The sequence below is a fragment of the Seriola aureovittata genome, chromosome 9 (genome assembly GCF_021018895.1).
Source record: "Seriola aureovittata isolate HTS-2021-v1 ecotype China chromosome 9, ASM2101889v1, whole genome shotgun sequence".
NCBI classification, from domain to species: domain Eukaryota; kingdom Metazoa; phylum Chordata; class Actinopteri; order Carangiformes; family Carangidae; genus Seriola; species Seriola aureovittata.
In genome coordinates, this window is record NC_079372.1 from 19921237 (window position 1) to 19948741 (window position 27505).

Below are 27505 nucleotides of genomic sequence, written 5' to 3' on the forward strand. Positions count from 1 at the left end.
TCAAGTTGGTCCTGACCTGCAGACGTTGCCTCGCAGTCGTCGTAAAGTGTGTTAATGTCAGAGTTGTGCAAGTAGTTTTTGGGTCTGAGTGTGTGGCCTGATCACAGCATGTTTAGCGAGGAATTCTTTATGTGATTACATCTTTTTTTATCGTATTTTTATCTTTTTATCTTCTTCATGTCACCCTTTTATTGCTTTTACTGTGTGTGTGTGTTTCTATACGGCATCTGCTCCCTCTAATTGTCCTTATTTATATTGAAATATATCATTTGTCCTGACGATCATTGTTGCTCTCTGTTTTTAAAAGGTGCCATACAAAATAAAGTTAATATTAGAGTTTATTAGAAGTAGCTGTTACAACATCTGGCACATGGTTGTTAACTACATCATGTTGACAAAGGTGACAGACAGACTTTAATCACAGACTTTAATCACACAGTGTCGGTGGGAGGAGTCATTCAAGGACGATGATTGTGTTCATCTCTGGAGCTCTGAATGAAATGATTCAGGCAGAGCCGAGATAAGACTGAACGCTTTCAGTGTTTGCCTCAGGTGAAGTTGGTTCACGCTGGGAGCTTAATGCACAGGGAGCAACATGTGATTCAATATTGACTTTTGACATGACGTTTGACTTGAGGTCTAAGCTTGGACGCTGATAGAGAGCCCTGCAGTCTGGAGTTGTAGAGTTATGTGGATCTGGCTCATCTTACAAGAGACTAGGGTTAGCGTTAGCAAACACAGGAAATGATCAAAGCTTCCCCACAACAATGCATCGTTATGATTCAACATAATGTCTTTACCTGAAACACTCAGTCCTCTTCAAGCGTCGGTAATGCGCTCACAGCTTCTTTTTTCTTTTTTCAGATAATGCGATAGGCCTGTTCAGTCCTTGAGCAACATCTACCAGGCTAAAAAAACAAAAAAATCAACCAACCAAGCGGAGGAAAAAAACAAAAAAAACAGCATGTTCCAAAACAAAGGGCAAAGTTCATATCAAACCAAATACTAAGAATTTGCCAGAAAAGGGTTTGATCCCCTGTTAGTGGGATGACGGCTTCGTGACACTCAGGATTTCAGAACTGGGACAACAGCAGCGTTAACGACTGAACTGGGAATCATACACGCAGGCGGCCAACATGTTTAAAAGTGGGCTGAAGATCATGGGGAGTGAGTATGAGAATTCACAGTGATTTGATGTGATAATCTGAAATGTACAGTACAGGACGTCTTCTCAGGGAACATGCTCTGCTCTGCTCTGCTTTGCTGTGGTGTGAGTTTTTGTAAAAGGCTCCAGGGATAAACTTTGCTGATAGGAACAATTCTGCTGGTATCAAGTTGCTTTTTGAATATTTAGTTGCAGCCATCGGACTCTGGAGGGACGGTTTAGGACGAAGGTGACAGTATTTGAAAATGGCAATGTAGTTAAAATTTGAATATGATGATGATTTGATTTTTGTTTGGTCTTGTACCAAACAAACATATATATATATATATATATATATATATATATATATATATACACCGGTTTCAAGCAATATGGGAAAGAAAAAGGATCTCTCTGCTGCCGAAAAGCGTCAAATAGTGCAATACCTTGGACAAGGTATGAAAACATTAGATATATCACGAAAACTTAAGCGTGATCATCGTACTGTAAAGACATTTGTGGCTGAGTCAGAGCACAGACGGGTTCGTGCAGATAAAGGCATAATGAGGAAGGTTTCTGCCAGACAAATTCATCGGATTAGGAGAGCAGCTGCTAAAATGCCATTACAAAGCAGCAAACAGGTATTTGAAGCCGCTGGTGCCTCTGGAGTCCCGCGAACCTCAAGGTGTAGGATCCTCCAGAGATTTGCAGTTGTGCATAAACCTGCTATTCGGCCACCCCTACAATGCTCACAAGCAGAAACGGTTGCAGTGGGCTCAGAAATACATGAAGACTAATTTTCAAACAGTCTTGTTTACTGATGAGTGCCGTGCAACCCTGGATGGTCCAGATGGATGGAGTAGTGGATGTTTGGTGGATGGCCACCATTTCCCAACAAGGCTGCGGCGTCAGCAAGGAGGTGGCGGAGTCATGTTTTGGGCCGGAATCATTGGGAGAGAGCTGGTGGGCCCCTTTAGGGTCCCTGAAGGTGTGAAAATGACCTCGGCAAAGTATGTAGAGTTTCTGACTGACCACTTTCTTCTGTGGTACAAAAATAAGAACCCTGCCTTCTGTAGCAAAATCATCTTCATGCATGACGATGCACCATCTCATGCTGCAAAGAACACCTCTGTGTCATTGGCTGCTATGGGCATAAAAGGAGAGAAACTCATGGTGTGGCCCCCATCTTCCCCTGACCTCAACCCTACTAAGAACCTTTGGAGCGTCCTCAAGCAAAAGATCTATGAGGGTGGGAGGCAGTTCACATCAAAACAGCAGATCTGGGACACTATTCTGATCCTGCAAAGAAATTCAAGCAGAAACTCTCCAAAAACTCAGAAGTTCAATGGATGCAAGAATTGTGAAGGTGATATCAAAGAAGGGGTCCTATGTTAACATGTAACTTGGCCTGTTAAGATGTTTTTGATTTAAATAGTTTTCAGTAAATATGACCTCCTAATGCTGCAAATTCAACAAATTACCATTTTTGGTTCTTTACAACCTATAAAATGTTTTGAAACTCTATTGTGCATAATGATTTGGAACAGTGCATTTTTACTTTTTTATTTAAAAAAAAATACTGTTATCATTGGGAGGTTTGTTCAGTAAAATTTTAATTATACTCTAACGGTTGATGACTTGAAAATTATACTGGCTGTCATTTGCATCGACTATTTAGGAAAATAGAAAAATAACTACAAAAATAATTTGGAACGCGCTGTATATATCTACATTTATATGTCTTTAATTAAAATCGTTGAGGGTAAATCCCTCATTTACAAAGACGTTGAGTAGATAAAAATACCAGTTTAAAAAGAACAAACGTAAAAATACAATTAATAAATAATGTAATGACAAGAATCAACTAAAACAGGTACAAACAGAAATTAAAAGGTCAGAGATTAAGAATCTAAAATGACCAAGAGTAACCAACAAATTCATTTTTAAAGTGCTTTGTAGTAGGGCTGCACAATATGTGAAAAAACAACATCATATTGTGATTATTTTGGCAGATATTGTGATTTCAGTTGGAAATTATCGTTTTTACATTTTACTGACGCTGACGCTGATGTGATCATCTTGTACCAAACAAACCTTTATGTCTGGAGAGTTTGATTTGTAGGCTGTAATGCACAATGCACAACAATGTCATGACACATTTTACCTTTATCAAGAAAGAAAACTGCAGCTCCTGTGATTTGGAAATTGCACTTTGCCATATTGTGATTATGATTATATTTTGATTAATTGTGCAGCACTACAATGTTGTAAACAATTGTTTATTTGTTTAATTACACGTGATCAATGTGAGTCATTTCCCACATAAGTCCAGTTTTGAGTGAGGTTTGAGAGGAGGTAGGTAGAGCCAAGCAGAAGCCTGAAGTGGAGAGTGTTATTTTAAGCCACTCGCCCACTCTGAAGAAATCTTTGTAAATGTGTTATGTACTCAGGGTCCTTATTGATTTTTCCCATCAGTCCCTGGGCCACCAGATGTTTCTGACACAAACCAGTTGCAGCAGGCTGATATTAAGGCTGATGAGGCTGAACTCATAGAGCTCGCGTGTAGATTACACTCTCGTTCAACAGCCTGTTCTTATTAGACATTAGGAGTGAGGACACAAACCAGTCAGACCACGTGTCACAGCACGTACAGCCCGAGCAGCACACGCTGTATCTAATGGCTCCGGTTCTGCCACTAATATTAATAATGATAATGATATTAATACTGCTGACTCATTTTCCATGTTGAAGCTGCTCAGTGATTATTATCAGTGTTCAGAACCGGATCTGTCTGTAGGTTGGATAAAGAACTACAAATATGCTTATCTGCTTATCACTTGTCATGTGTCTCCGCCTTCAGTGAAACCTTCAATGTCTGTAGGTAGTTTGTCGCTCCGGGGTAACAGGGACATGTGTACTGTTATAATTATTATTATCATTATTATTATTATTATTAATATTTGATTCTGAAATGTTTTGTGCAATTACCTCAGACCAGCAGCAGAGTTTGGTGATGGACTGTGTTCCTGTGCTGCACCTGCAAGATTCACAGTTCCACCGTCTCACTTCCTCTCGTTCAGGGGAGATTAGGATCACGTGGGACGGGTGGGATCCCAGTCTATCAGCACTACACTTAACACTGTGTGGTCTCAGTGAGGGGAAATGTGTACAAAGACAGATCACTGTAGACAGTAATGAAGTACATTTACTTAGTACTTAGTACTGTACTATATAGTATTTAGTTATGTAGTGTTTTTTATATTGAAAACTTTGATTGAGTCCTTGCATTTGTTGTTGTGGTCGAGCGCCTGGTTGTTTGTGTGAAGGAGGTTGACGTTGCCCTCCCAGATTGGCCCACAGCAGTGTGTGTGTGTGTGTGTGTGTGTGTGTGTGTGTGTGTGTGTGTGTGTGTGTGTGTGTGTGTGTGTGTGTGTGTGTGACGGAAGCCAGTCCATCTGTTATTGCAGGCAGAAAGCTGTAATCCTGCCTGTCTCAGCCCTCAGTTGCAGATTGGCAGCGACATTTCAGCAACACAGGTGGCCTGGTCATTCTACACACACACACACACACACACAAACACACACACACACACACACACACACACACAGAAAAGTAGAAGGAATGTAGACTGGACAGCCAACCTCTGGATGAACAGGGCTCATGCTGCAGCTGCACCTGTTGTATCCACATGGATGTTTTCCTGCGTCGTTGAAAAGAAGTGAAACTGACACCTGGACACTTTAATCCGTCATAGCTGCTGGTAAAATTTGACTTTTGTTGGATTTATTTATAACAGCTTCCTGCCAAACGTTTTCATACAACAACATTTTAATGGCTCATGCTTATAAAGCTGCCTGTTCTCACACTTTTATCAAATGCCGGTTCTTTGCCGACCATGTGCTGCACATTAAATCAATATGATGGCATCTGTTTTACCTGTTGTGTCATCTCAAATCTCAAAGCACTTTCCTTTGCTCCCTTGATCATGAGCTACGTTAAACAAAGATCTAAATATGATCTGAAGTTTAATATTAGAAACAGGATCTGGTTTAATGTCCAAAACATTTAACAAAATACATTTAAAAATGTTTTTGGACAGATGTAAAATTTGAATTTGTTTTCTTTTTAAAAAATAAAAGGCTTTGATATTTCACTTTAGAAGTAGACGGTTTTATGTTACAGTTTCAGGTAGACCACTTAAATCATCTTCAAGATTTCAGTGATTTTCAGTTCAGCGTTGAATGTGCTCCTGACAGTTGGTGAACTAGAAAACATCCATAACAATTTTTGTCATCACGTCCGTCGGCACAGTCCTGGAGTTCAGCCCGATGGCTGCTGCAGATAACGTTACACACCAGATATGGAAGTTCTTACGTAAATACAAGGAAGTGTAAATACAAGACCTGAAGTTCAGACCTGAGGTGTGTTTGTGCAAACACTTGTTGTGTTTAGAGAACTGTTACTTTTACATCCGCATTTATTTATCTTTTATATCTTTAAGCTCCTAAACATTGTCTTGAAAAACTTGCAGAAAGTTGTTTGTGGTAAAACCTGCAGGTTCTTTACTCTGCAACGCTTGTGAGGCTGCTTCACTCTTCTCTGTTTTCATGGTCTCAAATTTCATCCAGTAGTAACATCTTTATCGCTTACTGCGTTTAAAGATGTAGTTTTGGTTTTCAATTTTATTATCTCTCTACATTTTATGTGCAAAGAAGATTTTCTGGAAGTGACCATCTGCAGACACACACACAAAAAAACATGCATTGGGATTTAAAAAGATATTTTTATCAAATATTTTTGCCTTGCAAAGAAGAACATCCTGCACACTGCTCTTGCTCAGCATCACAATTTATTGATCGTCCAATATATATATATATATAACAGCATATATAAATATACAAAATACAAGAGAGGCATTAGATTAGATAGATTTAACCTGACAGTGGATCTCATCATTCAGTCCTTTGCAAAATGAATATCAAGTCTGCGTCTTTCATCAATGTTACCACCTCTTTCAGGTAGAGGCTCCTTTTCAACCCCTAAATGTTGAGATGTCATGTTTAAAAATGACGAACTCCTGTTGTGTAATCTCTATCTTATGGAGCTCTCGCGTTCACATATTCTCTGTTTTAGTGAACATGACGTTTGTCCAACACACAATAACCCACAGGGACATTTAATCATGCAGATTACATGTGAAGTGGAACATGTGATGACATCTTTGATAAAGAACTTTTCTTCGCAAATGCCAAACGCAGCTTGAGCTGTGGGATTCACACAGTGTGTATTTCTGAATGATGTTGTTAGAGAGACAAAAGATAAAAGCTGGCAGCACAGAATCGGTGTGGATCCCTGTAGATGTGGGATAGGAGCTTGTTGTGTGGGTAGTCGTCCCCTGACCCCCCCCCCCCCCCCCCCCCCCTGTGTTGTGTCTGCTTGTCGGTACCAGTCCTGGTCTGTTTAATAAAGATATCAGTGTTCAGCTTGGATTCTCTGTGGAGCGGCAGTGCGGGTGAGGTGGGTGGGTGGGTGGGGGGGGGGGGGTAGTTGGTAGCGGAGCTGTTTTAAATGTAGGTGGGAGGTTAGGTTTTCTAGGTTTTTTTTTTTTCTTTGTCTGTGTCTGTAAAACAATTCCTCAACCCAGAATGCAACACTGTGCTCCTGCTTTACTGCAAAACATTTTTTAAAAAGTAAGGCCTTTCTGAACTCGGTATTTCCTGCATTGTGTGTGTGTGTGTGTGTGTGTGTGTGTGTGTGTGTGTGTGTGTGTGTGTGTGTGTGTGTGTGTGTGTGTGTGTGTGTGTGTGTGTGTGTGTGTGTGTGTGTGTGTGAGAAGCCGTCCACTCCTCCTGACAGCTTCTCCGCTTCACGCTGAAACGATAAATGACTGGCTGGGATATTATTCCAGTGCATAAAAGAGGCTAAGCTGTCATTTTGGACAGAAAACGGAGTATAAGCAGGCTGCTTTCCCTCCTTTGATCCCCGGCATCCCATATGTTTTCATGCTTAAGCAGATGCCTTTAATACCTAAATGACATTGTAATCTTGATAAGCATGCGCGTGTAATCTCGGCCACATTACAGACATCTGCCCTCCCTGTTATTGAAAGATCTTTTTTTGTAAGTAAACCCTGTGGCTGAACTGTCAGGCTGTTTATACCAAAGAGCACATCGGGTGAAAGGTGCCAGGTGAATGGAGGTTGTTTTTTTTGTTTTTTTGGCTTATTCTCAGACGAATGTGGATGAACTTTTAAGACGGCGTTGAAACATGTTGAAAGTTTCCTGTCCACACCAGTGTTCGTAGATCATTTGTTCTCCGTCCACAGAAAAAAGGCTTAAGTCTCTTCATTGTCCTTCTAATTTAGATTAGTGCCTCTTGTAAACAGGGAAATGATGGATTACCAGCACCGTCTGTTCGGTGAGGTGCTCAGATCTGCGAGCTTTCTGACAAACATGGGACTTTGATTTCAGGTTATGGGACTTTTACAGGTGCTGTGAATTTGTTTGTATGGGCTGTTAATACAAAGCAGGAACCGTGAGGGTGAGTCCGTCCTTACGATGAGAAGTGACAGCAATTAGGACGTGTGCTCTACTTTCTGCAGGCACTGTGTGTCAGCCTGGTTTAACAGCACTTAGCTGAAAGATTTTTTATCATGGTCTGCCTTCCTCGTGTTGCAGATATCGTCGGCAAACTTTCCTCTTTCTTTTATCGCCGTTTTTAGGAAAGAGGCGTAAACACACAACGTGCTTTTTGTGGTTTGTTATTCGGAGCTGTAGTTATATGGACAAATGTTAGCTGCTGTTTTTGTTTTTTCCCTTTCTGCAACCTCACAAGTAATTCTACATAGCTCTGCAGGAAGTGCTTTTAAATCAGTTTTAAATTGATGTGAGAGTGTGAAAGAATATCTTCTGATGCGTCACATGTGATTAATGCTGCTGGTCGTGCTCCTTAGCAAAGGTTCATTTCCGTATCGCTGACTCAAGCTCCCACAGAAATGCTGCTTCCTTCCTGTTTTGAGCAGCCATTCAAAATCTGCAGTCTTCACACTCCAGGAGTTCAATTCTAGGCTTTTCAGGTTATTGTAGGAATTATAATGAGATCCAGGTAGGTCCAGTAGATACCTGAGATGTGCAGAGTACTGAGCATTGTCACTGACAGAGTTTTTGCTCATTAGCTTGAAGACGTTGTGTGTTATGATTCAGGTTTAGAGCATGAATGAAGCCCATAGACTGTCCTGCTATGGATGTCAGAACAAACTCACAGTACAAGTGTGTGTGTGTGTGTGTGTGTGTGTGTGTGTGTCTGTGTGTGTGTGTCAGGTCAGGGCTTGATTAGCTCAGCAGGGCGTAGCAGTCGAGTCCAGCTGCTCTCTCCAGAAATGTGCCATGACACACAGCGAGGCTTCCTGTGAACGATCCACTAGCGAAGAGAAGAACACAGCTCGGAAAATTAATAAGACACCTGGCATGTTGCTTTATTAATCCCTCAACAGCGACTGACAGACACGTAGTCAGACAACATGCATGGACCCTAAGTTTTCTGAGGCTCCTGTAAAGCTGTGACAGGTTCGCAGGGATCAGCTGTTTATGTTTAGTTCTGACTTTTTACTGCACTGTCATTGTTGTGTCTTTGTTTCCGTGTTTCCATTGACCTTCTATCTCCTTTGACCTCCAGTGACCCCTGATCTGTTCCCGGAAACACCCCTGGTGCCGTCCCTGCCCGCAATATCATCGGCACGAGCCGGCCCCGCCCCTCACAAGCCTCAGCGGCGCAGCAGCGGGAGTGACAGAGCCGCCAGGCCCCGCCCCTTGCGCTCAGCCCCCAGGCCAGGCCCCGACAGAGGCAGCATGGAGGTGGGCATGCGCGTGGTGCGCGGCCTGGACTGGAAGTGGGGAAACCAGGACGATGGCGAGGGCCACGTGGGGACTGTGGTGGAGATCGGGCGGCAGGGCAGCACCACCACACCAGACAAGACGGTGGTGGTGCAGTGGGACAGCGGCACACGCACCAACTACCGCACTGGATACCAGGGTGCCTACGACCTGCTGCTCTATGACAACGCTCAAATCGGTAAGAAGTGAAGACGAGGGTCATTAGGTCTCATTTCAAATTTGTCATTACTGCTATGAAAACCATATCTGAGGTTTGGTATGAGACCAGAACAATACTTTTTATATGTTACAGTAAACATTAAATTAAAGTTTAAATGTTTTTTCTACAAAACCTTTTTCATCTTAACAAAGCAGAACTTTGTTTTAATGAAATAAAGTTCAAAACAAGCGAAACCATCTTTCAAATCAGGAAATGTCCAATCACAGAATAAATAAACAAGACTAAGAACGTGATCAATCGTTCGATGATTCTTGCTAGTACTTTTACAAAGATGTTGGTTGCAGCTTTAAAACCCATTTTCTTCAGAGCCACTCAGGATCAACTTTGTCTTTTTGTGCCAAAGTGTTTTTTCCAAATTAAATATTAATTAATTTTAAATGCTGTTTTTATTGTAGCTGATGTGGCGCTTAATCATTGTATTAAAACAATAGATAGACACTGAGCTAAACAGAACCAGAATATCATGAATAATGCTGACCCAGTCAGTTGTACTGGTGTTTCTGGTTTGAGCCACTATAATGGTTTTTATGGAGCAGGACAAACATTTTAATGAAACCTCCTGCTGGACCGGATTATATGATAATAACTCGCAGCAACTGGACAATTATACGACGAGTCTTTGAAACAGGAAGCCTGAAGAACCTGATGAGGTTTTTCCAACAAACCTCTCTCTCTATGAAGTTTTCCATTGTGGCTCCCATAAATCCTCCCAGTCCCCTTTCTGCTCTAATTAAGTCTCCCTCCCTTTTCCCGTTTTTGTTTCACAAACAATAAGTCACATTTAGTTGTTGCAGACCCACTGTAAAGTTTTGATGGCATTCATTTCCCCTGTATTAATTGCTCAGTAAATCTTTTAAAAAATCGTTGTTATTAAAGTCAAACTGTTTAGAACTCTTCACAGACTCCTGATGAAGAATCGCACAGTTCGCTGTTGAGCCTCGTCCGTGTTGAAAAGCCGTTTCTCCATGTTTATCTCGTTCATTGTGATTGTTCACGCAGCATTCACAATGCCCATTTTCGAGTAAGCATGTAACTGTAAAGAACCATTTTTCATCGTCAGCCATCCAGCTCTATTTAGGACTTGAATGACACACACATTAATGAAGGACTCATTACCATTTTTGCTCCATTTAAAGTGACATTTTTCTGCCCGAGAAGCCGATCTTTCAATTAATGGAGCGAAAGAGGAGGAGGAGGGATGAGGGGCGAAGGGGGAGGGGGCGTTGTTGTCATGCTGTTTGTGCCTCAGCTCTTCCACATCTCATGATATCAGCCATTGTGATAAGTGACATCTGTAAAGACATGACATACGTCTTGTCTGCTTCAGTGACTTGTATACGGGAAAGACATAGATACTTTCTACACAGCACATGACAAATTCTTACCTGACATGAATTTCTTTGCAGAAATCCAATAGAAAGAAACAGAAACAGAGACTTCAGACATTTTAAATTGATGACTCCGCTCCCCTCTCCTTCCCCTCCAGGCGTGCGTCACTCCAACATCATCTGTGACAGCTGCAAGAAGCACGGCATCATGGGAATGCGATGGAAGTGCAAGGTGTGCTTCGACTACGACCTGTGCACCCAGTGTTACATGAACAACAAGCACGACCTGAGCCACGCGTTCGAGCGCTACGAGACGGCGCACTCCCAGCCGTGAGTACCGCACCGCCGCTTTCCCCCTGGCACAACCCCCCCTCCTCATTTAAATTCTAATTATGGTGTCGCCCGTCACCACGTCACTGTTTGACTAGCTCGCTCTGTTCAAATTCAGAGTCAGACGAGGTAAGCTCTTATTGGTGCTGCTTCCTCCATTTAACTTCCTTTAGTTTCTTTAGTTAATTTCAGGTTTCTGCTGGTAAACTAAGATCTCTGGCCGTTTTCTTCTCAGTTAAAGTTTCTCGTTGTTTTAAACTCTGTGAAAATCCTCTGCTGTGATTCATATTTTAGTTTTTATTTCACACATAAAAACTGGGTGTGAAGCACATCTACTCTTACTTCCTGGTTGAGAAATCTGGATCAGGCCTTGAGCCCCGCCCACCACCTCAGACTCAGCTGCATGTTTGAGCCTCAGTCAGACCCAGACTCAGAGGAGGAGTCTGTGGAGACCAGAACCAGAGACTAGCAGACGGGTCAGAACGTTTAGCTAGTTAGCATCTTTTCAGAGCGGTTAGCAGTTAGTGTTTATGTTGTTTGTTAGCTTGTAACTGACAGTGGCTGACACAGTGTTAGCAGTTGTGCTAATGCTAACTCTCTCTCTCTCTCTGTATTGACAAGGTGTCAGGTTTATTTAGCCCCGCCCCCCTGTCCCCACAAGTTGACAGGATTGGTTCCTTGGGTTTGTGACGTATGAAACCCTGAATCTGTTTTTATGAGACTGTCATTGGAAACACTGAGTCATGGTGTTGATGATTATTTCACTCATCATATGTCTTGTAATATATAAAAACATCATATGGACGTTAACAAGGTTAAACACTTCTTAAACTCAGGTATTTATTCTGAAGGGATGAGAGACGAGGGGAGGAGGTGTCTTGCGTCTGCTCTCTTTTCCTTAAGTACTTTTAACCAACAGCCAACGTTTTATCTGTGATTACATCAGGTTTCACTTTATTTTTGTCAATCACAGTGCAGTTTAGCCAACAGATAAATGAGAGTAAGGTAAATAATGTTTGATATTAACCAACGACTCCTGAACAGGTGCCATGGTGGTTATTAGAGCTACAGTAACACGTCAGTCGCTCTGCTGAATAAGTTAAAATCGCTATCTCGATTCATAACTCTCAACGCGACCTCATTTCTGAATGTCAGATCATTCTCAGCTGCATCAAAAACTAGCGCTCCTTCTTTCTCTCCCTCACAAAAAATAAACCCAGTGACAGCGAGTGAGAGGAAAGTTGTGTGAGGACAAATTAAAAAAAAAAAGACGACATAATGAATCCAGAATAAAAACCGAAGCGAGGGTTGTGTGTGGAAGAGAAGGCAAGAGACTGAAGTCTTCATGTACATGAGCAGGAAGCGCAGTTAAATTATAATTAATCGCACTGAGCAGGAAGTACTTGGTTATCTTCGTCGAAAACCTCGCTCGGCCTCGCCGTGGGTAGATGTTTGAGCCGGCTGATTCCACGTGTCCTCTCTCTGTGTGTCCACATTTACTGGAGTGAGTTCTCCTTTCAGAATCCACTCTTCTGCATCAGTTCACAGTAAAGCTCCAAACTGCCGCGGGCGCCGTCTGAATGTCAGCTGGATGGCCTGTTCTCATTTTAACGAGGTGATATGTATGACCCAGATTTCCTCTATAGTTCATCCTGGTCCAGGTCCAACGCTGCTCCATTTATTCTCCTGCGTCTGTCGTCCCCGCTGCAAATAGGTGCGTGAATCATGACTCGTCGCTCTTCAGCTTCAATGTGAGTTTAAAAAACGGTTATTTGAATCGGTCAGGAGTCAAAAGTGTGTGTTCGTTAAAGCCCCAGACAGGAGAACAAATTCACAGTTTTAATTTGTTATTCTTATAGTTTAATTGCAGTGCAACGGACGAATTGTTACACCTTAGCTTCGGATCTTTCCTGGTCATGATTTTGAACCCAGTATCTTTTCACTTCCTGTTTTCATTTGCTGTGATGGCGGTCTGGTGTGTGTTTGATTGTGTACCTCGTGGACTCGCAGCGGGTTTGAGCTCTTGGTGAAACCCGGCCTCTTCCAGTGAGACAGACCAGCGCAGTGATCGTTCCATCACTCTGACAGTAGTTGGAATCTCGTTTTGTCTCCCTCCTCTCTTTCCCACCAGAACTATTGATTTGTCATTGAGGCCCAAATGTTGTTTGGCTCAGCTGTGTCCTTCATTTAGGTGATAGTGTTTTTCATGGTGAGCGTCCAAACAGGTCACAGCTTTGAGTCAATCTTCATTTCAGTGAATTGGTAAAAATTTTCTTCTTATCTTGATGAAAATTTAAGTAAATGATGATTTTCAGTAATTTACAGTATTGACAGTTTCGGTTTCAGGATATCTTGATTTATAAATAAATTGAAACTTGATTAGAGCAGATAGTCTGGAAAAGAAAAAAAACTCTTCTCCTTCTTCTGTGTTTTATTTGAAGTGTTGATCCATAAGAAGATGTATTTGTAGTTTTACATCTCCTCTCTCAGGCTTCTCTCTGGAGCTCTAGTAACAACAGGTCGGTGAGCCAATCAGAAGAGAGGAGGCTCTGAGCCTCTCTTCTGATTGGCTGACTGTTTTTTGAGTGAACCAATAAAAATAAAGCAGATTTCAGGTAAAAACACTTAGAAAAAAACAAATCCTGTAAGGTTAGGATGGGGGGTCCAGGTGGGCGGGGCTTGGTGACTGCTTTGTTGTGACATCACAAAGTTCCAGAAGTCCTGACGGCTGGTTTTAAGGCTCAGTTTCTGAATACAGGCTGTGCGCATTTCTCTGTGGACTGAGGCTTTGATACTTTCACAGTATTAATATAGAACCTAGACCTGATCTATAATCAAAATACAGATGGACAGAGACCTTTTTAAAATATCAAATCAAATAGTGACACGATTATCATCTGTGCCTTTTAATCTGAGTTATTTAGAGGTTGTTTGTTATTCCATGAAACTGTGGCGTGTAACATCTGAGTGAGACAGAGCTAAACCTAGAAAACTAAAAATAACTGACTTCCTTCTTTCTTTGGATTGAGCCACCTTAATATCAGTGCTACCGTTTAAATGTGTAATGTGATGATGTAATGAAATGCTGTTGCTCAGTTGTTCTACAATAAACCTTTTCTAGTTTTAAGAGCTTATAACTTCCTGCTTCCCGCTGTAATAAATAATAATTTAATTGACATTCGCAGAGGTCACAATAAAAGCACAAGTGAAATGTGTCTCAAGCAGAAGTTAAACAGCACATTTTATGTTTTTGTGGTAAGAACACACAATAAGCTGCATAAAAACCTATTTATGAAATACTATTGTAGGGCGATTTAGTGCTACGTTATTCAAATGGATGAATATTGCCTTTCAAAATGTTGGCATCCCTTTAATTAGTTTCACTAATCTGAGTGATATTGAGAAAATTGAGCTCCATTCAAGAACTTGTGAATGAACTGACCTCACTGATAACGCACCGGGCCTCTCTCCTCACCGCGGCGCTCAGGGAGATTATTTTTATGGCGCCTGAAACATGAACGGTATATTAATGTCCACAAGTGGCAAAGAGGCCTGTGACTCATCTGAAGTCGAGTCAGGCAGCCGTGATGTGGATGAAGTCTTCTGTACAGAGCGGCTATGACTCTTTAGACGGTGTGTAGGATGGTGGTTCATCACTGGCCACCACATATGTAGTTTCTGACGGCAGTGCTGTGAACTCATTTGCATAAACTCCATCATGATTTTTTCCATCTCATCATCCACTCAGCCGTAGCACTGCTCCACTCAGTCTTCCTTTCATTCCTTTCATTTCTCCTGTTCATCAGTCAAAATTTAATTCCAGCTTTTATAAAAACGTATTTGTATCAACTATTGTTAGTGAACAAACTGTTTTAGTGTTAAATTGTATTGAAATCTCACCCACAGGGTAAGTAAGTAAAACTTTATTTATAAAGCAGCTTTTGAAACCTGGGTTACAAGGTGCTTTACAGTAATAACATTTGACAAACACATAAAAAGCGACGCCTCGGTGGGTCACCTGGTGGAGCGCGCACCACGAAGGCTTAGTCCTGACCGCGGCGGCCATGGGTTCGAGTCTGACAGGCGGGTCTTTGCTGCATGTCGTCCCCTGACTGTCCGGTCTCTCTTTCTCACTGTGAATATCACAATAAAGGCACAAATGCCCCCAAAAAATAACTTACCAGTGTAGATTTATAAACACTTGGTGTAATATGTGAGCTACGCTGTGTATTCCAACAGAGACACAGAAGAACGATTTAGGGAAGTGAACAGTGAATTGCAGAACATGGATGATTTTTTCTCTGGATCTGTCTTATTTTAGCAACGTTTCTCAACTGGAGGAAACTAGGTTGTTTTGCATGAAATGAAAACTTACGTCAAATGTTAAAGAATAGTTTATAATGATTTTTGGCTTGTTTCACTTTTTCCAGATTTTAAAATATTAGCAGTTTTGCTGTTTTGCTGTCCTGTAAAAAACATCCTTGCATCTATGACTTGTGTGTGTGTGTATGTGTGTATGTGTGTGTGTGTGTGTGTTTGTGCATTTTGGGTCCAGTATTAGTTTTTACACAGGAATTTCATTCATGCATTTGCATTCAGCACCAGTCAGTGCCGAGCTTGCCTGGTAGCGGTGATAAAAACAAATGCACGTCTGCAGGTTTTTGCAGCACAGCCGAGATAAATAAATGAAACGAGAGAATTTTTATCAATATAATTCACAATTCGCTGCTCGTCATAATAACGTGAAATTATTCATTCATAGCGCCGGGTGTTTGCGTTCTCTCTTCATCCTTTTTTATCAAAGAACATCTTTGCATAATTCCAGTGAAAACGGAGCGAGTGATTGTCGCCTGGCGCTGGGACAGAGTGTTTCATCTGGGAGAACATCACATGAAAGTCACTTCTTCTCTCGTCAGATGAGTGAAAGAGAGGAGCTCTGTGCAGTTCGTGCTACCCAACACACAGCACTTCTTTATTTCCAGACAAGCTGACCCATATTTCGCTGACAGCATTTCAAAAGACTGATTTATAATCTGGCAGTCATGAGACACTGATATTTGGCAAATTTAACTCGGTTTCATAATGAGTGTGACTTCTCGTTGTGCCCGCAGCGGTGTATGTGAGGAGACCGGGTTTGGCCTGAACATGGTAAAAAAGGGACTCCTTTCATGTGGACCAAACATGTGTGAGGGTTTAACGGCCACTGAATCAGGGCAGATCTATTTGGAGTTTATAACCACACTGGAGGCAGAAACTTTATTAGCGTCCTGAGGGAGCAATGGGAAGTTGTCGACACTATTAAAAGTGCTGCAGCGACGTGGTGTGCGAGACCTGAGCTGGATGTTCTGTGCATGTGTCTTCCATTGTAATCACAACAGATTTAACTGGATTAGCATTGTAGCATTCTCAGATGTGCAGATTAGCATGTTAACATTTTCATCCTTCAAGAACTCACATGTGTTAGATAACGTGTGCTGGATACAGATCAAATCAATGTGCAGTTTATTCACAGAATAAACCGGTGTTACCTTGTGTGACTCCTGTTGTTGCATATTTCCTCTGCACTGACTGAGGCCATTGTTTGTGACTTGAATCTTCAGGATATGACTTTGATTAAACTATTGTTGCAGTGTAATTACTCTGAACCAGACGCCGAGAGGTAGCGATGATTGATGTTTATTTACTGTGTTCGTTTGGAGACATGTTTGCACGACGACAGCGCTCAGGGCGACATATGTGTGTGCCATATGTTTACGAGGAGATAGTCGGTATGCAGTTGGTTAATCGGCTCTTCCACACATAAACAACACTCATGCACTTTCTAGGGAACGTATCAGGTCAAGTCGGTTTTGTAATCCTTCCCTTGCACATCAAGCTTTACTAGACCTCCTCAGTTCCCCACCCTGTCGTCACAGTTAAGAAACATCTGACCGGCCTCTCCCCACTCCTCTCCTGCAGAGTTTTCCACTGCTCCCTCTGTCTTCTTGCCAGATTTTTTTGTTTTTTTCTTTCAAAATGATTTTTTGGCCCTTTCTGGCTTCATTATGACAGAGACAGTCAGAGAGAGAGAGAGAGAGGAAAGTTAGGGAAGAGAGAGAGATGGGGTGACATACAGCAGAGGCCCACTGCGGTTGTCACTGAGTCTAAATGGTATGCGCTCTGCCAGGTGAACCACCGGGGCGACCCTGTCAGATTTGACTGGATTTTCCTGCTAAATTTGGTTTTATTAGGAGAAATGACAATTTCTCTGCTCATTTCTTGTCTGAAATGTATGTATGTTGATTTTGCACTTCTTCCTCATTTCCACTCCCACCACAAAATGGCTGTCCTCATAAATCTATTTGAAAAGACTTTCAGGGGGTTTGACATGGAAGGTGTGGATTAAAACAAAGTTGGTACAGATGATGAATCAATGTTCTGATGTATTTATAATTATGTGACTGATGATATTTCCACCACTGGTCAGTGGCGGTCTACCGAGGCCGCTCTGGTTTCCCAGCTGCTCTGGGAAGAAGAGGAGGAGCACTTCCAATACACTGAGCCTCGTGTCCTTCACAGCAAATAAACTACTTTGATTCCATGTTATTACTAAAGGAGACAGAGGAATAACTAAACATAAGACACACCGAACAGAGAGAGCAGGAGAGAGTGAGGTCATCAGTAACGTCTATGACCAACTCTACATATCAAACAGAGAGAGTTCGACATTAAAAACCTGCGTCTAATAAAAGTCTGCGACGTTCTGGACTTGAAGTAAATAAAGACTAAACTGTTGTGGATCCCAATGGAAAGATAGTCCATCTTCCAGATTTTGAGTTTGGGTTTGAGACCCTCTCTCTCTCACTATGACTGTAATAAGCAAATGCCTGAAAAAATAACAAAAAAAAAAAAAAGAAAGAGTCTGTCTCTTCTGACTTTCTCTCGGAGTGATCATGTTACAGTAAATCCATCTGAAATCACGGCTCAGTCTTTGTCTTTACTTTATGTGTTTGGTGATTTTTGTCAGATGACGTCACAGTTATAAAATCAGGATTTGACCAGAGGAGGTCTCTCACGTCTCTCGTGATTTCACATTTTCTTGATGATTTCTTGCTTCTGATTCCTGCCAAGATCCTTGAAAAACTGAGTAAGCAAACTGTATACAGGAAGAAAAATGGCGTTATTTTTAAAGCATCCTCACTTTGCTTTTAAACTTTTGCAAAGCGCCGTATAGACCTATATAAAAGGGTAAAGTTAGCTGCTAGCTCAACGTAACTTAAAGCTAAACTTGGTTTGTCCTCGTCCTCAAATCCTTATTTCATGTAAAGCACGCAAGCCTTGTGTAACTCACTCTGTAGTTCTATCATAAACATGTGGTTGTTCTGTGAATCCCATTGGCTTTATTTCAAAGATTAAAAGCTAGCCCTTGGCTGACTGTTGACCTGACTGTTGTGTCACTAGGTGTAGGTCTCCTGTTATCATCCTGTCTGGGAGCAGGGGTGACATCTGGCCGAGAAGGATTAGAAATCTTGATCCCTGGAAAGAGCTGTTTGTGTTTGTCAGAGTCGCTTCCCTGAGAGACAACACGTCACGTCAGACGCAGAGGTCACGTTGCTCTGGCGTGAAACAAGGACATCTGTTCGCTCACATCCTCTTTACTTTTGAAATCATTTTTCGGGTCACGCTATAGGAGCTGTCTCTTCTCATGCTGAATGAGCTTTCACGTCATTAACAGTTCTCTTGGTCGCGTTTCAGTTCTGAACTAAATCTGCTTTGTGCCGTCAGGAAATTGGCACACCTTGTTACATTTTCTCCTTGGCCCCTTAATACTGTGAGTTCAGGAAGTCTGTTACTATAACCAACTTTGTTTTAGTAAGTCTTATGACAATTACACCAAAAAAAAACACAAATTCATTGAAGAAATACAGACTCTATGTGCTGTATCTACAGCGTTTCCTCTTGTATCTCCATTATAAATAAATATAGGCGTTAATGCAGATGCACACACACACACACATGCTCCCTGCTTTGCCCTGTGGTGGCCTGCTTCCTGATAGCTCTGCTGTCCAGGGATTAGGCTCAAAGCTCTGCTCTCCGTTCTCAGAACAGACCCACACTGAGATTTACTGTTAAGAACCAAATGTGCGACTTGTTTCCTGCTCCAGCAACTGAGAACCTGACAAATCTGTCCGGGGGGGGGTTAGCCAAGGCTAACTTTAACCCTAACTCCAGTGTTAGAGAGATACGTGGAGGCAGCAAAGCCTCCATGAGGCTCCCTGAGGACTGCAGCTCTCACACGGCTCCTCTTCTTTTGATCACACTGGATTGTATATGATTTTGACTTCATCCGTGTTTGCTTGAGATGGAAGCTGCGGTTTGATCAAGACGAGTATCTCTTCGAGAAAGTATGGGAATAGGCAGCTCCTTTGCACCACGATCTGATCAAATCTTTACCATAAGGTACGTCAGATCCTGAGCAGGTGACTGTCTCAACTTTTAGAAGGCAGCTTTGTGTTGAGATTTGTTTTCGATCATCCTGAAATCCTGGCAGGAAAAAGCACCTTGTCTGAAGTAGGATATCCTCTTCAGCAAACTAGAGAGAAGTTGTCTGCCAGGCGGCGGAGCCAGGAGACATATCAGTATCAGCATTGATAGTTTGATGTGAGAGTGGAAGTCAACGAGGGTTTGACTTGTTGACTTCAGTGTGTGGTTGTTAGAGGCTGGATCAATAGATCAGTGTCAGCATGTCCCTGTGTGTCGTGTTCGACCGGCAGACGCAGCAGAGAGCGAGCTCTGTAGAAATCACTGCTAATGAGAGAGAGGAAAACTGAGGTGAACCACTCAGGTGTCAAAACAATTTAAAGAAAGATTATCGTAAGGCTGGAAACGTGTGCAACATGTTATGATACTCGTGTGTTTTGGTGATAAATATTAAATGTGTAAATGTGTGTTCTTCATGATACCGCTAATATCAACAGTAGTAATCTGTTGGAATTTGTTCTTTTTGTCCATCTGTTTATTGAATGTTGTTTGACAACAGTATTTTGTTCACTTGGTTCATGATTCATGCACCAAATGAACGTGGGTCATGCAGCAAATGTTGTTTATTTGTATTTCATAAGATTTTAATGATTAACTGATTATCAATGTGTAACCTTAAAAACTGTACGTTGTATTCTGTCCTAAATAATAATAATACAAGTAACAAAGTGCTTCACGAGTCGAATATAAAACATCAGAGTAAAATGTAAATGAGATTAAAAAGAGATCACACAATAAAAGCTTTTTTAATTTATTATATATTTTATTATTATTCTGTGCCACAGGTGACACATCTCAAGCAAACAGGATGCAACTGACACCTGAATACTTTTGTAAATGATGGATGTGTTAAGAAATGAGATAAAACAGGGACGTAACTTCAAAGTTCAGGGGCCCTGGATCTCATTAAAACAATTATAGAATCAATCCTAAAATAAACAGGCAGCCAGTGTAGAGATGCAGCAAACTAAATGTATTTAGTTTTCATTTATTTTTCCAAAATGTTGTTTTCTTTTTCTTTTTCTTTTCAGTCACAGATTGAAACTGTTAAATTTAAAATTTTTCTTAACCAGGGTTCATAATGAAGACAGGAAGTGTGTTGTTGGGGTTTTTTGCCAGTTGTTCAGCGGTGTCTCCGTGCTCTTATCACAGAGTGAGCTTGGCGCCGAGGCAGAACCTCCCGCGGATCATCCTTAAAGGAATCTTCCAGGGGGTTAAAGTTGTTCGTGGACCTGACTGGGACTGGGGCAACCAAGACGGTGAGTAGTGTGTGTGTGTGTGTGTGTGTGTGTGTGTGTGTGTGTGTGTGTGTGTGTGTGTGTGTGTGTGTGTGTGTGTGGTGAGACTGCTTCATTCCTCTAACCTGGCGCCGCCAACTCGACAGGCCCCCCTACCTGCTCGAGCATGGAGCCGTGCCTCTTCAAAGTGTTCCACCATAACAGCGCTCTAACCTCACGTCTCATTAACCTGAGAAACGTCTGATAACCGTGTGTCTGTGTGCAGTTATGTTGCCGGTGACTCATCGGAGTCTGTTCCACAGATGTTGTGTCCGTCTGTGTGAGTCCTTGTTCTGTAATGTTTACGTCCTTTTTTTTAGTTTTTCTTCTTCCAGCCAAAAAAAAAAAAAAAAAACTGAGAAGCTCCTTCACTGCAAACACAGTCTGTGGTGAAAGTGTTGAGAAAGTGTGTGTTTGTGTGTCGCCTGCAGCTTCACATCATGTGGTCTACGCTGTCGTTCAGACACAAGTGGCGCCGGCTGATGTTTTGAAATAGTTTAGATAGTAAATGAAAACAATCTTCCACATCAGCAAACCCTCGACTGCTCCCTTTGGGGGGGGAGAGGGGAATGTTAATATGTCTTTCTGTCTCCTGGTCATCGTTGTCTCTGAGAATAGAAAACGCAGCTTCCTTTTCTGGGCGAGAGAGAATGAGTCAAAATGTCCTTTTGGTGTCTTTGAAACCGACGCCCCCCCGGGGTCCGGTTAAGTCACTCATCGGGCTTAAATGTGTGTGCAGTAAGTGCATACGTGATGCTCTGAGCATGCTCACAAATACCCCGAGCCTTCCATGATGTAGTCTTAACGGGTCACTGGTTTAGCTGGTGTGGTTATCGACTGAGGCAGCTTGAGGACTTTAATGACTTAACAAGGGTTTTCTTTCCTCTCATAAAAAAAAAAAAGCTGATGTGTGGATGTGAAACAATCCTGTGAAATGTTGAATGTGTTTTTATATGTTTTGTCAGGGAAAATGTCTCATCTCATTTGTCTCACACGTCTGTCAAATATTGTGCTTGGGAATTTTGTACTTCATATATTTTCTTACAAAATCCTCTCTCTTTATCTAACCTGATTTTTTTTCTTTAACGAGCTGATACGTTACTGTTTTTTTGCATATTTGTGTGTGTGTGTGTAGGCGGGGAGGGTAAGGTTGGGAAGGTAGTGGATATTCGCGGCTGGGACACAGAGTCTGGTCGCAGCGTGGCCAGTGTCACCTGGTCTAACGGCACCACTAATGTCTACCGAATGGGCCACAAGGGCAAGGTAGACCTCAAGTACGTGTCCGACGGCCAGGGAGGCTTCTACTACAAAGACCACCTACCGAAGCTCGGTAAGATGCGCAGAGTCCCGCTTCCAGTGTTTGAATTACTTTGACAAAAAATCAGATTGTGGTTTAGATTCTAGTCTTTTTTTTTTTGTGAGGTAGGAAGACGTTAATCAGACATCATTGGGTGACAGTTCAGCTGTGTCCCAATTCAGGGGGACTTGGTCTACGAAGTTGTGGCCGAACCGAAATGAGACGGCTCCCGTTTTCACAGACACTTGAGGTTTTAAGGTCCGTGGTTTTTAACAGTTGTACCTGTGAGCTGTTGAACTGAGCTGGAACAAAACACTGACATTTAAAAGGGTAATCTTCTTCCTCACTGTCGGTGGTGATTACTTTCATTACCGGAGCGCAATGAATCTTGGGATTTTTCTCAGGAAAAGAAGGAGCCTTTGAAATGAGACAGTCTAGTTTCGGCCCCTGAATTGTGACACAGCTTTTGTGTTAAGGAACTATTTAAAGCTCTTAAAGTTGACTTTTTATCATTGTAATGTTTGCAGATATTTGTATGTGACATTTTTAGACATTACAAAGACGTAAATATGACACACTGATTTCAAACCCAAACTATTATTATAACACAAGTCGGATCCTCTTTGTTGATGCTGACTGACACCTGTTGATCCAGGAGAGCACGCAGAGCTGCAGCGCCAGGAGAGTGCAGACGGACACTCCTTCCAGCAGGGGGACAAGGTCAAGTGTCTCCTGGAGGTGGACATCCTGCGACAGATGCAGGAGGGTCACGGAGGGTGGAACCCCAAAATGGCAGAGGTACTGAAGTCTTCCCGTCTGACCGAGAGACAACAGACTCTCTGTTGAGTTCCTCTATAATGCAGAAGTACAACGTGTACACTGGGAGTATTCGCACCTTTCTGAATGCTCTATTGTGTCGTAGATCAATCTGTCCTCAATGACCCATAATGACAAAGTGAAAACTTGTTTTTACTCATGAAAAATGAAGAACTGAAATCTGTAATAACAAAAGGTGTTCAGTACGTTGTGAAAGCCCCTTTGGCTCCATCGTGGGCGAGTCTCTTCAGGCTTTGGGCAGTTTATCTCGCTGCTCCCTGCAGATCCTCTCGGGCTCCGTCACATCGGATGAGAAGCGTCTGAACTGCTGTGAATCTTAAGTCTGGACTTTGGCAGGTTCCGCTCAAGGACAGTCAGACTCGTGTTGACTCGTGTTGTCTTGGCTGTTTGCTTCAGGTCACTGTTGAGCTGAACTGTGACCCCCACCCTCAGCTCTCGTGCTCTTTGGAGCATGTTTTCTTCTCTGTGTTCTCTGGCTGCTCTCTTCCATTATTGACACCAGTGTGCTGCTGGGAACTCTCAAAGCTTTAGCTCCGACCACAGTTTTAGTTTTTTTTTTTTTTAAATCTCTGTTTATTGCATTTCTTAAATGATGAGCACACAAAAACAAATACAACCCCCCTCTCCCCCCACGCACATACAAAGTAAATAGATAAGTAAATAATTAAGTTCAAGAGAGACTTTCCTAGTTCTCAGGGTCCAACAGATCGATATCCTATAATCACGTTTACACTCAGGATTTTCATTACATATCTCAGAAAAGGTTTCCATATTTGACAAAATTTACCAGGTGAGCCTCATTTTCTCCTGCCTCATATGACATAAGATATTATTGAGCCACTGCGATTGATTTGAAGGAGTCACATCCGTCTATTCCTGTAGAATCAGACGACGGGCGGCAGCGTTGAGAATCCAAGAAGTCACAGTGGGGAATGTTCAAAGATCAGAGGGTTCTGCAGAGACAGCTGTGAGAGGAGGTCTATAGTGACTTCAGGGACTTCTGAAAGGGTCTTAAACACTCAAGTCCAGGTGTGAGCCTCTCTAAACTCTGTCTCGTCAATTCAGTTTGAAGTTCTAGACACATGTCAAGGATAATTAAAGCAAAGAGGAAGCAACTGACCAGAGATTGGAGCCAGAGAAAAGTTAAAAATATTGTTTAAAATGTTTTCACTTTGTCATTATGAGTTACTGACACATTAAATCATCGAGTGTGCAGAACAGTGAGGGGGTCTGAATACTTCCTGAAGCGTATGTACTCATGGACTCTTTGCACTGTGTGCACAGTTCATATTTTTTATGCTTTATACATACACGGCCTCACAGTCAAAACACACACACGGCTCTTGAACCTGGCATACACAGTATTTATATAAGTGGCTCAGATGGACGTCGATGTGCAACAGAGTGAAAAGACACAGAGCATCCGACTCTGGAATCACAGCTGCCGGAGGGAACATTAAGGTCACAGCCATGCAGAGGGAGAGACCCGGGGTGAAAAAGCCTGTTTGTGTTTGCAGTACATTTGCCGGATCGGGACCGTTCATAGGATCACTGACCGAGGAGACGTCAGAGTCCAGTACAGCAACAACATCCGCTGGACTTTCCATCCCGGGGCCCTCACCAAGGTACTGAGCCTCAGATCAGTTGCTACCAGAGGATCCTGCAGCAGGTTCTCACTCAGTTCACAGCTTCAGATGATCGTAACAGCTCATCCACTTTGTTAATAATGTGTCCGTGTGTGTTTCTCCCCCCCCAGGTGAACACTTTTGGAGTGGGTGAACTGGTGAGAGTGCTGGAGGACATGGAGAGTGTGAAAAGACTGCAGGCCGGACATGGAGAGTGGACAGACAGCATGGCTCCTGTATGCTCATTCAGCCTCATGATGATAATGATAATCATAATAATAATGATAATAAATAACACTAACTCTTCACTGTGTTTTAGCTTCAGCTAACAATGCTCAGTTAACACCATGTTCCTGCAGAGGTGTGGACTTCAGTCTGACTTTAAACCTTCACTTTCCTGACAACTGTGATGATTTGATTTGGTCTGATGGTAGCCGGTCACATTTTGTGAGCAGAAGGGAAAGTTTGGTAGCTGAAGTTATCAGAGACACAAGCTGAGGAAATGTGAGACAGATTTTTAAAGTGAAACTGCTTCATGAGTGTTTCTACTGGTTTTAATCCCCTGGTGTGTTTGTTCTGGAGAGGAGGACGCATCATTCAGCTGCTGGTAAAAACCTGCTGAACGTCTGTTTCATGAGTTATCAGAGAAACAATAAGAACAAAGGTTAGCATCAATCTCCGCTCCGACTCCTTGACGTCTCTGTCCTCCGTACAGCGTCGCTCAAACTCTGACTTTAAATGTCAAACTGCTTCTGAATCACTAAATCACCGGGTCAGTTTGATTTCCTGAACCACTGACGCTGAGGGAAACCAAACCGGGAGGAGCTTATGGCAATGGTGGTCCCATGATCCCACGCCGTATTTTGGTATTGTTTTAATTGAGAGAGGCAGAAGTTATAGACTATGCGTTTAATATTATAAAAAGTTCAGTACGTAATACACAACAAATCAATTATGATTCCTGAAAATGTACTATTCTAACTCTCACATTTTACAAACAACTGTGCTTTATTTTGAAGTGGCTCCTGACTCCGGACTAACTCTTGACGTGCAGAGCGATGACTTTGTCCTACCTCTGTGTTCTGGTAGCCTCGGGTTACTCGTTGTCTGAGTGCATGATATCAACTGTGTCACTTGCTAAAGAAAGGCCTTTAGACATCCCTCTGAATGAAGAGTGACCTACTTCATGGAGATTGGTTGAACATCAGGAAGTAGTCGAGTTCAGAGCCGCTTCCTCGACTGCAGACTGATTATTTTTATTAAGTTACAGAAACAGTTTTTCCCTGTTCCCTGTCACCCCCCCCCCCCGATCCGCCCACGCCACGTCCATCTTACTTACTGCTTTTTGTCCTAGGTGCTCGGGCAGGTCGGGAAGGTGTTGAAAGTATACGCAGACGGCGACCTGCGGGTGGCGTTCGGAGTTCAGACGTGGACGTTCAATCCGGCGTGCCTCTCGGCGCAGCCCGTGGAGGTGGACGCCAACCTCATGACGGCCGAGAACCCCACCGAATCTGGAAGTAAGGCGTCTGCCGTGACGAGGGGGCTTCATCTCAAACACTCCAGCTCCAGCTTCCTCCCCCACCTCCCTCTGCATGCAGTCATTGGTCCGCCCTCCCCCCCTCCACATTTCAGCTCTGTGTCCGCCCTGCATGCTCTCACATACGACAAGCTGCAACTGGTCACAGCCATTCCCTGTCTGTCTGTCTGTCTGTCTGTCTGTCTGTCTGTCTGTCTGTCTGTCTGTCTGTCTGTCTGTCTGTCTGTTTATCTGTCTGTCTGTCTGTCTGTGTCTGTCTGTCTTTTCCAGCGCTGTGTGGACAGGGTGTCCATGTCCTGAGCTGTTCTTCTCTGTAGCATGTCCTCCGATCCTGCATGTTGACGGCCAGAGGCTCTGGCAGCTCAGCAGACATTTGTCTTCATGTCAGAAGTTCTCAGCAGTCTCTATAATCGCAGCCGAGTCCGTTCTGTGCATGTGTTCGCCTCGGCGGACGGGAGGGTGACATCAGATTGACGTCTGTGTGTGTGTGTGTGTGTGTGTGTGCATGTGTGTGTGTGTGGTCAGATTTTGCTGCATGGAGGGACATTTTGACTCATTCCTGTGGTTTTTTTCATTGAGCTCAGCCTCGACAAACATTAACCAGTGTGACTTTTGTGGTGCTGTTCTGCTTTCTGCAAGTCTTTGCGACAACATTTCTAATCCTGGTGTTCACATCCGACTGATTAAACTAAATGAATCTTTGTCTCTCTTGTCTGCCCTCCCTCCCCTCTCCCCACCCTGCCCTCCCCCTCCCTTCCCCAGGTACTGTCATCTCAGTGTTGGAGAAGCTGCTGTCTCAGTCCACAGAGCAGGACAACCCCGGCCGGTTGGTCATCGAGGCAGCACACGGCAGTGCCAACAAAGTGCGGGAATTGGTGCAGAAATATCCTGACAAGGTTAGTGCAGCACTCCTTCTCTCTGCTGCAGTCCACAGCTCCTTCCAAGAGCTCCTTCCACCAGGGCGGGGAATTTAAGGAACAGAGTAACTTAGTGAGCCGGATAAGGAGACCGGATACAGATGAAGTTAAAGACTGAAATAATGGACTGTTAAAATGTTCACACTGCACATCACTCCAGTGTTTCTCTCCTCTTATCTCGGCGCTGCTATCCCACAACGCAGCACCAGAACGTGGGTCTCTGTTCAGACCTGGTATACACATCCGTCTCAGGTGGACGCAGGTGTGAAGGTTCCCAAGACCTCTCAGTCTTAGGTACATTCAGAGATGCTACTAACCACAAATGTGAAAATAATGTAAAACACACATACATAAAAAAATATATATATATATATATATCTATATATATGTATATACCAGATAAAACAATTACAATATAAAGTAAGGTTGGTAATTTTTCTTCTCGACTTGCACTTCTACGTCTCCGTGCTTCTCCACGATTACATAACGTGTGAGGATTATGTATCAGGTGCATGACGCTGGTTGTTGTTCATGCTCAGATTATTTCCAGTCAGTCTTATGCTCGGGTGTGTTGGTGTGTC

The 27505-nt window shown here is 42.8% G+C and overlaps 1 protein-coding gene across 6 annotated transcripts in view; it reads left to right on the forward strand.

Moving 5' to 3' along the window:
* Window positions 1-27505, forward strand: part of mib2 (MIB E3 ubiquitin protein ligase 2) — a 49296-nt gene that overhangs the window by 5515 nt on the left and 16276 nt on the right. For 3 of the 6 annotated variants that reach the window (XM_056384609.1, XM_056384610.1, XM_056384611.1), the window contains 10 exons: window positions 865-1167; window positions 8819-9214; window positions 10743-10914; window positions 20587-20693; window positions 21847-22041; window positions 22664-22806; window positions 24363-24470; window positions 24602-24706; window positions 25825-25987; window positions 26770-26903. In XM_056384609.1, the coding sequence (XP_056240584.1) occupies window positions 1137-1167; window positions 8819-9214; window positions 10743-10914; window positions 20587-20693; window positions 21847-22041; window positions 22664-22806; window positions 24363-24470; window positions 24602-24706; window positions 25825-25987; window positions 26770-26903 (1554 nt within the window). In that variant the 5' untranslated portion in view covers window positions 865-1136. The remainder of the gene's footprint in view (window positions 1-864; window positions 1168-8818; window positions 9215-10742; window positions 10915-20586; window positions 20694-21846; window positions 22042-22663; window positions 22807-24362; window positions 24471-24601; window positions 24707-25824; window positions 25988-26769; window positions 26904-27505) is intronic. The other 3 variants (XM_056384608.1, XM_056384612.1, XM_056384613.1) reach the window with 1 other exon arrangement.